This window comes from Brugia malayi, assembly GCF_000002995.4.
Source record: "Brugia malayi strain FR3 genome assembly, contig: Bm_v4_Chr4_scaffold_001, whole genome shotgun sequence".
NCBI classification, from domain to species: Eukaryota; Metazoa; Nematoda; class Chromadorea; order Rhabditida; family Onchocercidae; genus Brugia; species Brugia malayi.
Window position 1 is genome coordinate 9,130,019 of NW_025062478.1, and position 15,031 is coordinate 9,145,049.

The window sequence follows — 15,031 nt, forward strand, 5'->3', positions numbered from 1 at the left end:
TACAATAACAAAAAAAAAACAAGAGGTCAACTTTGATTAAATGAACAAACAGTTTGAACTTAGTTGAAAGTATTTATTCATTTGATGAATTATTAATACGTTAATTATTGTGTTTGATCTCTTCTCCTTCACACTTTTGCGGTACCTGTAACATTTTTTACCCTATTTTTTTTTTGCGAATTTACATTTTTTTAACTATTTATAACTTAAAATAAGAAATTGGTTAAGAAATTTTGATATTGTGATGGCTGTTCATAAGGTGCTTCACAGACACCGATAGTTGGGTGAATCTGAGTTAGTTAGTGAATTCCAACTATTTTTACCAAGTTTATTTGGTCTCTCTTTGGTTCTATCTATATGAAAATCAAATCGTCGCAATAACTTGTAAGGCTACTTTTTGACTTATTTGAACTAAGAATAGTCAAACTATAAATAATTATTTGTTTTCGTGTAATAGTTTAGAACTGATTCCTAGTAAGTTGGAGACTATAAGTTTCTTGGTTAGCACCGTAGACATTTCCCAAAAAAAAAAATATATATGAGGTTGTTTGAGCACAAATCATTTTTTAAAACTAATTCATTTCTTACTAATATTTGATTTACGGCTTTTTCTCGGGATTGACCTGATGTTTCTGCGGTACGAATCAGTATCATTATACTGTTATGTTTGGATGAAATGATTGTTAGCCATTATGATATACTTATTACTACTGAACAAGTTAAATGATGTAATTACTGTAAGAACCATACAGAACTTTATAGTTTCTATATTTATTTACTTTATAGACTATAAGCGGTACGGCGTCATTTGAACAATCGCACTGCTTCAATAATAGTATCGCCCAAAGTACCGAAACCGTTAGGTTCGTTTAGTTTTCGAATTTGTTTTCATAATATTTGCGCATTAGAGAAATGGACAGAAATAAATGCTTGTTTGGAATGCGTATGGAATGCTTAACACATTTTGTTTATTTTCTTGGAATGATGAAACGATGATTAATATTCATTGAAATTGAATACAGCTATTCCAGTGTGCAGAACGAAAGGTACCATTGTCATAACTCTTCCTTTTTTGGCAGTGGTAGTACACATGAACTAGTATTAGAGAGATGGTTTCCTTGTGACTTAGTAAAGCAAGCACTAAAATATGTGGAAATTACTCATTTGCCATTTTGTAATAATTATTCAGCCAAATATTTGGATATTACTAATTGTCCAAACTCGGATATTAAATGACGAAATGCTTGGAAAAAGGGTGTTGCAACCTCAGATGATGTTCTGAGGTTCATATGCCATATTCAACTTATTGTTTCGCCGATCTTTTGATTTTTTGACACAAAAGAAAAAAGAATTGATAGTTATCATCCATTTTTTATTTTCGTTCAGCATTTCTAGATTTACTTTTGTTTGAAATTGGGAAAATAATGTAATAATGTACTGGTATTTGCCATCACAGTGCCATTTTTATCGTTCTTAGTCTTTGTTATTATTAAAAATCACTTATCGGTGTAATAAAGAAATGAAAAAAACGAGCAGTTATGCGAATGAACGAATAAGGCATTAAATGAGTAAGACGTTTCCATTACATAGACTGAATGATTTATTAATGTAAATAGTTTTTTAATTGATTAATTTACTTGCCCTAAAAATAAATACTTTCTAGAAACAGGCAGGGAGTGGGGAAAGATTGATTCAAGAATTGAAAGAGAAGTACTAAGTGCAACTGTTCATTATTCTTTTTCCAGTCTGTTTGTTCCATATACTGTACAATTTCAGTGCTACTTTGCACTTTTTAATTTTACCTTTTTTTAAAGCTATTATCTGACATGAAATCTGAATAGAATACAAACTAAAATAATCGTAATGCAAATAATAATGGTTAAATAGAATTGAATCATGGAATTACATTTCCCGAAACCTCAAACCGACTAATTATTATAGCATAATGTTGGCTAATTTAATAATCCAGCTCTCTCATTGAAGATCGGTATTGGTCTCAGTTGATTTTAAGTCAAAACTGTTTTGAATATCCTTGAATACATTCTAACAATTTATTTTTAATATTTCATTTATTTAGAAAGATGTCATAATTAAAAATGATGATTGATACTCATGGAGTAATGGAACATTTTAATTATATGACCAGTTAGTATACAATTATCATTTATTGTTGTTTTCTAAAGTATCGGAAAGAGTACTGTGACACGGAAAGAATATATCGGAAAGAATACTATCGGAAAGAATACTGTGACACGGAGTCTATCTTTTGATGCGAATTGTACAGCGATCAAACGGAACTGTTTTGAACGGAACTCAGATTTGGATGTTGCAACGGTAGTCGTACAAGAAATGGATGACAAAAATCCAATTCATATAAATAGTGAATGCAGAGATTTTAATTTGAGGTTCGAAAATTTTTCTCAATTAATTGTCCAAATTTAGAAGTTTCGACTAATTTGAAGTCTAGTTGTATCCATGAAAGAGGCAAGTTCTTTCTTTCTCACTATGTATTCACAATGTTCATTGAAAAAACATTATAGGAAGTTATCGGAAAAAAAGAACATCCACTCCGAGCCATTTAACAAGAAGGAAGTATCCTTTTGCGAAACTTCATCTGTTGTAAGTTATCTCACTTAGTTTCAGCCATTCAATGATATTTTAAGTTATTTGTCATCATGAAAATCACATGAGTCTCCCTCTCAAAAGCGCATTATAACAATAATTACTGCAACTGATCATCAGAAACTACTAAAGGAATGACTCATTGAAGATAAAGAATCTCTAGTCAATGTTTTCTAGGAGACTGAGAATTATATTGATGCAGATAAGTTACAAGAAATCAAGACTTTACGTAATATTAATAAAACTGTAAGTTTCTATTTCTAATTTTTTTTTATTGGCCAACTAAACTAGAGTTTCTTTGTCATCTTTCTTGGTCATTTTTTTTTTCTTTTACTCAATAAATTGTGAGTCGTTGCATCCAGATGATTTTTGAATACTTTATGGAACACGAACAGTTTGGAAATACGAGATTATTAGTACTTATTTGAACTAATTTTACTTGTTTTTAGCATCAACTAAACTAATGTTATCCGATAACTTAGTAGTTGAAATTGTAGGTTGGAAAGTAAAAGATAAAAAATAACAATCGTTTTTTTTTTTTTTTTTTTACTAGTTAATCTCGTGTTTTGTGAACAAATTTTCAGCTAGCAAAAAAACTGGCTAAAGCGGAACGAATTGCACAATTACTTCAAATACAGCTCAAATTTTATGACAAAACAAGTGATGCTAAATTTGCATGCAAGTTGGCTGGTAAAGTTGCTATTTATAAATCTTATAGCAACCTTATAAAGTTCCTATTTTTATAATATTTTTTAAATAAATTTTAGCTTTATTAAAGAATGAATGATTGATTTATCTACTAAAGTTGATTTTTTATTAAAATTTCAGTTTTATTTCGAAACTTATAATGACATCTTATTTTTTGCTTGCAGCATTACTATCTAATTATGTGTAAATATCTAATTATGTAAATACCACTGTTGATTATTTCATTCCACTGGTGACAGTCTATTATAGATGCCATCGATCAGTTGAAATTATTGTTACCCAGTGATCGATTTCGTGATGAAGCTGTAGAGGTTAATGCTTTTTTTTCAGAAATCTCTATTTATAGACCATTATTAAATTTTCAAAAATCACTCATTGTGGTCAGCTCATACTTTAATGCTTTTTTATAGGTTCTGAATTCTGTTACTCCATCTGTAGATATTAACGATGAAAAATCTCTCTTCTTGAATAATTTACTGAAAGAGATTGAATACGATAAAGCAACGCTTTCAAATTCCGGAACTTTACGAAAATACTGTGAACGATTAGTTGAATATGCCCGTAAACATCCGCCGGTTCTTATGGAATTGCAGAATCAAATAAATGAAGTTAGAATTTATTAAATTAATTAGATTAACGAATATATACATATATTTTTTGTTTATTGTTCAAGATTTGTTTAGTTTCTTAATGCATTTCCTACATTTTGAAAAAAAGCGGTGCTCAGTGATTTTCATAAGCAGTACAAACCTTTTGGATAATTTATTTATGAATTTTAGCAGTGAATTTATCTATTTAATATTCTATATAATATCTATATTATATTAAAATTGTTGGACTGAAAAAACGAAAAGCTTGAATATAGTTTTGGATCACTTTATTGAATGTCCTATCCACAACAAAGAAATATTTTACTTTATAAAACATCTCTCATAAATATTGACTATTGGAATGTCACCTGGCTCAACAATACCAATGTATCAATTTTCATCGACTATTCTATAATGTTGATATTGACAGCATCAAAACAAAGATAAATTTAATCAACTAATTTAGTTTTGATTGTCTTTTATGAAGCTCTATTGCTGTTGGTGTCTTCTAATCAGATTTAACACAGAAGAGGTGCAGCAAATTCTTTCATCGGACACATACCAGTTTAACAGTCTTCTTTTTCAATAAAATTTATATCAGTCACTCTGATGGTTTAAAAAATTTTTCCCCTTTGTCCAGCACAGAGTATAGGTGAGAAAATTTCTCTCTGCAATACATGACAGCAAAAATGTTTCGCCATTTTAATTTGTAGAAGGTCTAGATTTTCATCTGTTAACACTCTGATAGTCTCATTCCAGTGCTTGCTGATGTTCTTTTGAGAGTGTTACAAATTTTCTATTCATGAAAAAAATCAAAAGCTATTATAAGCCAATTAAGTTTTACACCCGTTCTTTAGATGATATTTTGTATACTTACCTAACAGCAACAACTATTTCTATGTTTCATTATATCTTTATCTATGTTGCATTTCAATAATTGGCATACAAATTTTCTATATTTGGTTGCTAAGATATCTCATTTCCGGGAAGCTTTTTCACACTATCACTATACTGCTTCTCGGTAAATTTTTTTTTACAACGTGAAATAGCCATCATAAAAATCCTCTACATTTTTGATTGATACCTAGTTTGAAACACACAAATAAATTCATCCAGGAAAGCTAGTTGTCTCCGTTTACCGTTTACGGTACACTGTATGGATGAAAATATTGCATTTTAAGTAAAGATCTTATTCATTTTTGGGAATAAATTAGTGAAATATCCTAATTTTTGTCAATTTCTTCTATCCATGTAATCATTTGCACGATTATTATTATTATTATTATTTGAGACATTATGTCAATGTTTAACCTCTCTGTACACTTTTTTTGCAAAACTGTAAGGAAAAGTTCCTAAATTTTTATTAATCAATTAAAAGAAAGAAAATCGCAAGAATGCAATTTTTGCTTTCTTTCTCACATTATCTGTTGTTTACCAACACCTCGTGAAAAATTGGCATTTACCGGTTTAGTTATTGTCTTCTCTCTTTATTTATCAAATTGTTTATGAAAAGCAGAAGGGTTATATTCGCATACTTTTGATCAAACGCCTACTATCTCTTTTAAATTACTCTATAAAAATGATTTCTCTCATAGACCTTTTTAAAATTGCAATAACCACAAGGTTACCGTGCTCATCGATTTTTGAAAACTATTGCATAATTTCAAGAATGATTATTAATTAACGGATACCTATCTCTTTCTACTTTTCCGACATTAATGAGTGTCCTACTATCCCAGTATTTCGCTATTGAACATAACAAATTCAAATATAAGGTACCGTTTGCCATCTGTGGTGTCATCAAACGGTAGTAGATTCACATATAAATTTTTCCTTCAAATTTAATGTTGGTCCACATATTTTATAAAGGATACAATTGGAATAATTGCTGTTAGGTTAATGATATTGCTAGTATGGGACACAGTTAATCTTGTTTTAACAATCATTGTTATATTTATTAAGGCAATCTGATTCTTTTAACTTGTTATTGCGGTACTCATATAACTACAAGGTTACCGTGCTCATCAATTAACGCTAAAATATTATACCTTTTAGATACTTATTCAGATTTGTTCTAAAATTAGTTGCAGGACATGGTTAGGACAAAACAATTCTAATAATAAAATTTACACTCAGCTTCCTATCTTTAAAAACAATTGTTGGTTAAGTCAGGTAGAGGATGAAATTAAACTTAGAAAAAAAACGATGAAGTGAATTTTGCTTTTTTGCTATAGTGTTTTTTTTTTTTTGTTTTTTTTCGGGATCGTTTAAATGATTCATTTTATTGGTTCAATGTCGATTCATTTCCAATGAAAATGTTATTCTCACAAAAGCACTATTTATCCTCAAATTTTCAGGAACTAATTAAAAATCTGGTTTGTATGACCGTTGCTTTTTACACCATTTAAAATCTGTGTTAACTGGTATACATATCTGATGTGAACGTCATTCGCAGTTATTGTCTAACACAATTTTTCGTCCTTTAGTTTGCGCATTATTTTGTGACTTGTTGAACTGTACTGATATTGAGATACTTTAAAGATTACCATACCTTCCTTCATTGTACTTCTCATATCGATTTATTATATTTTATTTTTTAAAATAATTTTATTACCACATTCAATTTCAGATAGTAAACACTATAGGTTTTCTTTTAAAATAGGTCCGGAATTTCAATTCTGGGAATGCATTTTCTATCACACCTGTTTCATTCTCTCGGATACTTTAAACTTATTTTATATGAGCCAAGAAATATGAACAATTTTCTCTCCACTTTGAGAATAATTCACATCAGTCTCTTGATCTTGTAATTCATTCCTTTGCTTGATATCTATATTTTGGTTTTTGAAACTTTTTATAAAATGAGATCTCAAGATTGCATTTTGCAATAATTTATTTTCTGTTATTGCACAGTTCTAAACTAAAGAAATATATTATTACAAAACGTTTAAATTTTCGAGATTTTTTCCACTTTTTGTTGCTTCCCTTAATTTTAACTTGCCTTATTCGCTTTATAATTCTTCATCTTTATTCACAAATTCTATAATATAAGTATTTTCAACAGATTCATATCCTGAAGTTGAGGAACAGTGCTGAGCATGAAATAATGATAAAAAATAATCCAAATGGGAATATAATTGATGGAAGCTGTGAGAATCATCAGCATCAGGTAAGATTTTCTTGGTTTTTCAATGAAATTAATCCTATATCTGAAATAATTCATAAATGTGATAAGTCTGAATTCTGAATTAGTTTATTTTAGCACCAAAATTAACTTCGAAAATTTTTTTCGGGTAAAAGAATGTGTTGAGAAAAATGTTTAACTTTTTTTCACTTCAACTTCGAAAGAAATTCACCGTTGAAAGTCTTTTTGCTACGAAAGATTTTATCGTTTATACTTATGTCACTTTAGATCACATCACTGGAAGCAAATTTAGTGTTGCATCGTGAACAACTGGCAATGAAAGATGTACAACTTCGGCAACTTGAAGAAGAAATTGGAAACGCTCATCGATGCGTGAGATTACTTTTGATTGCATTTCGTTAAATGTTATTTATATATCGTTATTAGAAAAGCAATTATCAGAATTCTGTTTTCTTTTTTTATTTCTCAAAAATGACATACTAAACGAATGATCTCTTTTGATATGTCAGACGATTGTAAAGAAAAATCAAATTCCTAATTTTTCATAAGAAAAATATTAGAGTTTTACACTTATCAATAAATTTATAAAAAGTTAAGCAATTGTAGGCATTACCGATCATGTCGAGATAGTATTACTTTACTTCGTTGATAAACTATTGTTATCATTCCTTACTTTTTTCAAATTTACATCTTTAATTTGGGAATAAGAAAAACATGCTTTGTTATAGAATCAACAGCTAAATGCGAAACTTGGTTCAATGGTCACCGCAAATAGCACAAATTTTTTAAATCAAGAGAAGGAACTTAGAGTAAGTTCATTTCTATATGCAAACTGAGAAATTATATAGTAAGAAGTGATGAAATGTTTGATACAATGATATCATTTTATGCTTTACATCGTTTATTGCTTACTTTATTATTTAAGCGTCATATATTGATATCGTTCTCAGTTCACCTTATAATTTGAGATTAAGTAGCCATATAGTAGCGTGAAGCAGAAAGGTGTGTTAATTTCATTATTTTCGAGAATTTTGAAGAGTACTGCTCTTAGTATAATTTACCTGACATAACCTTTAGTGAAAGCTATAGTACCACTGGTATTTGCAAAACTTAGAATCCTCAAAAGGAACATAATGCTGGGTACACTTCATGTTTAAAAATTTCCATTTCCATTTAGTCCAACTATTTACGAATATCCATTATCCATTCGATCTTTATAAACATTCAATGAATAATTGTTTATAAACATCACAAAGTTGCTGAGTGCAAGTTTCAAATTTCATTCCATTCCAACTTCTGTTTATTGCACAAATTCGACACAATAAACTCTTTGATAACCTCAAAATTGATGCAATCAATGGTATTATTTTTATTTATTTAGTTTTCTTTTTTGTTATGAGCTTTCTTTTTAAATTTGGTTAATGGATCCTCCATTTTGACTAAGACCAAAAGTAAACAAAATTTTTTGAAACTAATCATTTCGTTCAAATTTATCTTCAATTCAACCGGAATGTTTGTATTGCGAAGTAAAGATCTAACTGGAAAAAAAAATTTTTTTCTTTAAATCTAAAAAAAGATCTTAAAAAAAAATTTAAAAAAAAAAAACTGAAATTAATCATTTAACAAGCAAGAAAAAATTGTCTCTTTTATTCGATTACATTCAAACTATACCTGTTCTAAGATGCGGGCAATCTTGCACCAGATTTGTTTTACCCAAATTCTATCTTCATCTACTTTGGTAGTAATGATATTTGCAAAACCTAAAATACAGTCGAGATAGAATTTGGCTGATCATAAAGCTTATGAAATTTTCAAAATTTTCGAGGTTATACTTAAAATTTTTTTCGAATTGAAAATTCTGCAAAATCGAATTTTCAAGATAATTTGTTAGTCGAAATTATCTTCAACATCTTTTCAATAGTGAAGAATAGGACTAGTTGTTATAGGTTAATATTTTTTCATCATTCCCATAAGTAATAATGTAACAAGGAATTTTTTTATCAAAACAAGTAGCGTTTGAAGCTCTTGTCGAGTTGATTGATAATATGGAAATGATGACATGTCTTTTCAGAAATAATTATGCGTTTTTTATACTAAAAAAAATATATTAATTTTTTCAAACTTTCAAGCTGACAATAGACAAAATAAAATTTAAATTTTGAGATAAAACTTTTAAAACCAAATGAACTTACCTGTATTAAAGGCAATCCAAAGGGTTCGTGGACTTTCACCTAAAGTACAGCACAGGTAACAGTAAGAATCGAATCGGTCATTCAACTCTGCTAATCCACAGGTGCTATCATATGCATCTATTATTTTGTCCACTGCCTGCATATACTATTAAATCGTTATAATAAATAGTTTGCAAAGAAATATTCGTTTTATAAAAATTTTTCAAAACAATGAAGTTGTAAAATCTGGTAGGCCTATTTATTAATATTACTTGCAAAGCTCTGTAGTTAATCTCTTATATTTTATCAGTCAAACTTACATCAATGCTCTGATGGGCAATTTCTTTTAGTTTTCTTATATACTTCTTTGTTTTAGGTATCTTTTCACAGTGATATTGGAGTGCTTCGTACATCTATAATTACATTTTATTAAGTTCTAGATTTTCCTTAAAGTTCCATTTCTTACCACAGCAAATAGGGGTGAAACGTAGAAAGTTTTTGAAATATTTAAATTATCTTTTTATATGGGAGACTTCTTTGATTTATTTTTCCAGTAAGTAGAATAGCCTAATTGTACTTAGAGATCAGTACTAACCAAAGCATTACACTTTGTTAGATTTCCATCTTCCTTCATATATTTGGTTTGGATTTGCCGCCAGATAGTTTTTAAAATTTTCATTTCTTTTTTTGACATGCATTTCTGAAGATAATTTTGTCGTTGATTTGCAAGTCCATCGTTGAAAGCTTTTTGAATTTCATCGAAGAACTAAAAATAATAATATTTCATGTGCACTATTAAAATTTCTTTTTTAATATGAATTTTTTCCACCAAAAAGGGCAAACAGCTGGAACAGCTAAATACTTTGTATCATTTAGTAGTCATTGAATTTTATAATTCTAGAATTATAATTCCAGTGATAGCTGTGATGTCTAGTTTTTTGATATTTTCAAATGCTGTAAGGTAAATAAAAAAGTGAATGATATGTTTATGTTCTATACGAGGTTACAGTTAAAATTTTGGAACAGAATGCTAATTTATCATCATCACTGTTAAATTGTTTTTACATAAACTTGGGTGAGATTAATTTTTCATAGTGACTTGCCGCATGCCAACACTGCATTTGTTTCTCATTCATATCGTCTGTGGCTACTTCACATAAAGCGGTCATCATCGATTTACACATTACCTATAATGGGGTCACTCAGGAGAAGAATTCATAAGTTTGCAGGATGAAAGAAAAAAAAAAAAAAAAAACTTTATCCAGAAAAATGTCTAATGTGCTAAATCATAACGTATCTCATATGGAAACTACAAGATAAATTCTTTTTTAAGTTCATTATGAAATGAAATGAGAATCCCAACAAAGAGGAAAATTACATCCAGTGTAGTAATATTTATGGCTTTATCAATTTTTAACTCAAACACAACACTGCTGGTTTAGTTATTGAACTCTTCAAATCATCCAGGATGAAATTGCAATCCTATCTTTCGGATCTTACAGTAACGTTCATTGATAGAGCAACTTTTATGATTGTTCTTTTTTTTTTCACTTTTTGTAGCTAAAGTTGCATCCTTTCATTCTGCTAATTATCATTTCATACATTTCCTGACGTTGATAATCTTATCTAATTAGCAATTTGAGCATTTCCTCAGTATGTGGTTCGTAGACATTGTAGAAGAAATGCCGAGCTCCGATATTACGGATCAGTTTGCACATATCACGTGGCTCATCCACAAATTCCATGATCATTTTCAGTGCTGTTTGGAAACAGGTGCAATAATCGCTGAAAAATACCATTAGTATGTGTCTGGAAAGCAGCACAGGGCAAAGAAGATTAATTTGCATCCATCTAGAATCTTTCTTTATAATGATAATTAACAAAACTAACTGAAATCTTTGATCATTGTACAGTTTCTCCTTTTCATAATTTTTTCCAAAGCTCCAAAGTAGTCGCATTGATTCAAAATTTTCGATTACATATGCAATTGTTGACTGAATTACTTTAAGCTATAAAAGTGAAACTTTAACGTTTTAGATTGCTAGCAAATTTTATTTCATTATTAGATGCAGCGAAATGATTCAGATTAGAAACAAATTTGGAACGGTGCAGTCATATTAATATCAAAAGAATCTACTAATTTTAGTCACACTAGTAGTTGAACAGGTAGCGTAATTAAAGTTTTGAGGATTGAGACATTTTAAAGGAGAAAGTGATAAACGTGACAATTACTTGTAAGTCAAGTTTATCAAGTTGTATCCAGTGACATCGTGCTTGTTGCAGGTCGTTAAACGACCCTCTCTCTTCCGTATCATTTTCATTATTCTGCAAAATCGATTTCTTCATGTCACCTTCTTTCTTCATCTGATTACTGATCTGCGTCACCGCATTTATCTGATTCTAATGTAATCATAATTTTTTGCTAGTTTTAATCGTGATTTTGTTAGCTATCAAAAAAAAAAATATCACTTAGATTAATCAGACGTATGTAATGTTAGTGATATAATGTAATATGTATAGCACTGACTGATGTTATAAATAACGTACGTAACATTAGCGTAACGTTAGTGATACAAATATTATTCAAATTATTAAGAAAGCGAAATTTTCAGCTAATTTTGTTACTTCTTATTTCTACATTTATATTATTTTCTACTGTTTACATTCATCGAGTGAGATCTTTCCTACAGACTTTTCCTTTGCTCATTAACGAAGATCTTATTAGATAAATGAATAATTATATAAATAATTCTCTGTATTCAAAGAATTCTAGATGCAAACCAATTCATCTGCTGCAGATTGATTAACCATTGTAAGAGCATTTGCGAGAACCTCCTCAACTAGCTGAAATTTTATGTGTCTAGAAAAAGTGATATTGAAAGTATCTGAATGATAACATATGAAAGAGTCAATGTATACTATAATTCTTGAATATTTTCAACAATTATAGTTGAACATTTATATGGAAAAAAATAAGGTTGTTGAGAGAGTATTTTTTCTTTAACTCTCAATATTAATTATAGATCGATATATGTTGAGAAAAAACATTTCTTTTCTTGAAAGGAATCTGAGAAAGTAGAATGTTTTAGTCAGTGAAGATTTAGTCTAATTTTAGAGAAAGAGAAAGGAGAGCAAGAACTTACTGGATGTATAAGATTCCCGTGATGCATATTTGGTATATCTAAATTAATAGTTATCTCTTGATATATCCTAAAAAAAACTTCAGTTAGAAAGGAATGAATAGCTTAAACTACCTTCAATGGTTTATTTTTAAGCATTTTAACTTCATCAATTATTAAAAAGAAATCCCATTTATTGGATTGCATTTTCTGCTTAATGATTAATCAAAGAGAAAATATTTGAGTTTTTAAAATTAGATGGGAAGCATTAATTAGCTTGTTTATGCTTTCATTTTCTATTTTATGGAAATATTTCAAATTATTTCATGTTTTAAGGGGAGAAGATCTTTCACATTCATTTAATAAATGATGGATGAAAAGTGAAATAGTAAGTTGTTTGGCATTCATTCTGTACTACTTAATTTGTACTAATTTTTCACATCACTTAAAACTAAATAATTAAATAGCTTGAAAGTAATAGCAAAGTAATAAAAATAAAACAAAATTGTTTATTAGATGAAAATCTGACAATTATTTGATCTAATACTTGTAATCGCATTGAAAGAATTATCTATCTTTCATAAAGGAAAAAGGTTGAGTAGGAAACTGTTATTACCTAAACTATAATCATAACTTACTTTCTTGTACTTGTCTAAGTTATGTTCTAGTGGAGAAGATGCTTAGTACCTTGCTGTACTCACATTCGTACTGATTCCAGTAAACGTTATATATCGTCATTTTTACGTGTGTTTGAGTATTTCATTGTTGAATTTCAAAAAGTTCGTATAACATTAATTTTTGGGACTTTCGATTAAAAAGCGGTGTTTAAGTGTTGAGTAGGACCTTAAACGAAATAATAATACCTCTTATTGTCAGTCATCAAGATTACTGGTTTTGATTGATTCAATTCATGTTATTAAGCTTTGACTGCAAGACAAAAGCGATCATTTCAAATAACTTATGGAAATTGAAAAAGCATGTCGAAAGGTACATTTGGAGACACATAAACTTCTTGTGATATCATCAGCATATTGTGGAATATTTTAAATATTGCTTATATTTGGAAGTTTTATGATGTTTTTATATTTGGGGTACCATATTTAAATTTCTGCAAACTTTTTCCTTTGTCATAGAAATATCCTTTGTTTCCTTTTCTGAGTTTCAGATCATTGCATCCTTTTTATTCTTCGTTTGTTTAATTGAATACCAATGCAGTGATTATTATGATTACTGCAATTATTATCATGATTACTGCAATCATTTTATAATTACTGCAGTTATTATTACCATTGTGGACACCAGAGAAGAATTAATTTGTTTAATTTGATCAAAATTATTTCGTCTTTGATCATCTTTGTGTACGGAAAAAATTTCCTAGATGCTATAGCAAATAATACAATGATATCTTTATCATTATTGTTATATATTATTATGATTGATAATTGAACATGTTTAATCGTTAAAAGAGAATAGAATAAGAAATATCAATACTTTATTCCCCTCAACGATTGCTCTCGACGACAAAATTGTAGTATCATATTGTTATCATCGTATCATCACCATTATCTCATTACCTTATCATCATCATCATTTATCTTCTGATAAAATTTGTTTTATTTTCCTGTTAGCGATAGTTCCTTCTATTCTTGTTATATGAGGACTCGTTAAGTGCATTATAATCGATTGTATTCTTGCTTGATTCTTCTCATTCTTCTTCCTTCTTCAGTTCTCCATTCGTCTCTTCGAATGCTTAATGTTTAATTTGTTGATTCATCATCACTATCAAATCATTCTGCTCGTCAATCAGGAAGCAGAAAAAATATTTCCATTTTTCCCGCTGGTGCTAACAATTTGACATCGTTTTGTTTTCGTTCATTATTTTCATCATTTTGGAAAATAGTTTGAAAATATATGTTAAGAGTTCAATGGGAAATTTGCTTTAAAACACAACTTGTTACTTTTATTGTTTTAAAATCGTCACTCAGTTGCTAATTTCATCATTTAAGAGATAATGTGATAATAATATGCTTCAACACAAACACGTTAATCTGTAAAGTTCTAGTTTGTCTAGAAAGTTTTTGAAACATTTCTTTATTTTCCAGATTTCCAGATGAATTTTATCTGTTTTTTTCCAGCATTAAATAAATTGCTAAAACCAGCATTTACGTATTTATATTAATTTATTTCTATTACAATTACCAATCTCTGAGCTTCGATCACGAAAATATTAGTTCGTTTACAATAAGATTGACAACTTTTCCATAGTTTTTTTCTCTTCATTAATGAAAATCGACAAGTTGAAAGTACATTACGGAAAAAAATTATTGAAAGTTTAGACATATATTAATTCTCAAAAATTTAAACGTCAACGCACTGGCAGATACCTAATAATTAACCATTAGTCATCATTACCGTAATTATTCTTTCCACTTAAACTAAATTTTTTCCTTTCTGAGTCTTTGCCAATTCACATCATTTTGTCAGTAAATTAAATCTGAAATTTTTTAGAAAAAAAACATTGTTAAGAATGTGTAGTGGTTTGGAGGACGCTTGAAAGGTCGAAAATTTGGTACTTTTGAGATTATAATATATATCTATGGGTTTTTTTTCTAGGAATTTACTCTTTACATTAATAAATTTAGTAGAAAAAAGTACTGAAGAATTTTGTCCAATGTT

The 15,031-nt window shown here is 28.8% G+C and overlaps 3 protein-coding genes across 4 annotated transcripts in view; 1 reads left to right on the plus strand and 2 right to left on the minus strand.

Annotated features, from left to right (window-relative positions):
* The window catches only part of Bm10502 (Uncharacterized protein), a gene marked incomplete at both ends in the record, with an annotated part of 34,303 nt that overhangs the window by 1,275 nt on the left and 17,997 nt on the right, over positions 1-15,031 (plus strand). Inside the window, 10 exons of the mRNA XM_043082205.1 lie at positions 787-863; positions 2,184-2,405; positions 2,541-2,619; positions 2,800-2,868; positions 3,207-3,312; positions 3,580-3,641; positions 3,741-3,938; positions 6,985-7,089; positions 7,333-7,437; positions 7,794-7,874. Of these exons, the coding sequence (XP_042938139.1) occupies positions 787-863; positions 2,184-2,405; positions 2,541-2,619; positions 2,800-2,868; positions 3,207-3,312; positions 3,580-3,641; positions 3,741-3,938; positions 6,985-7,089; positions 7,333-7,437; positions 7,794-7,874 (1,104 nt within the window). The remainder of the gene's footprint in view (positions 1-786; positions 864-2,183; positions 2,406-2,540; positions 2,620-2,799; positions 2,869-3,206; positions 3,313-3,579; positions 3,642-3,740; positions 3,939-6,984; positions 7,090-7,332; positions 7,438-7,793; positions 7,875-15,031) is intronic.
* On the minus strand, positions 8,338-10,420 carry Bma-glb-5 (Uncharacterized protein; the record flags this gene model as incomplete). 2 transcript variants are annotated; one of them, XM_043082206.1, is made up of 6 exons in its annotated part: positions 8,338-8,403; positions 8,737-8,825; positions 9,258-9,393; positions 9,557-9,649; positions 9,832-10,002; positions 10,340-10,420. In XM_043082206.1, the coding sequence occupies 6 exons, from the start codon at positions 10,418-10,420 to the stop codon at positions 8,338-8,340; spliced, it is 636 nt and encodes a 211-aa protein (XP_042938140.1). The 2 variants fall into 2 exon arrangements, with proteins under 2 accessions (XP_042938140.1, XP_001898356.2); XM_001898321.2 differs by lacking the exon at positions 10,340-10,420 and having other exon boundaries at positions 9,832-9,930.
* Positions 10,859-12,406, minus strand: Bm18571 (Uncharacterized protein; the record flags this gene model as incomplete). Its single annotated transcript, XM_001898320.1, has 5 exons — positions 10,859-11,021; positions 11,127-11,245; positions 11,469-11,636; positions 12,018-12,080; positions 12,380-12,406. The coding sequence occupies 5 exons, from the start codon at positions 12,404-12,406 to the stop codon at positions 10,859-10,861; spliced, it is 540 nt and encodes a 179-aa protein (XP_001898355.1).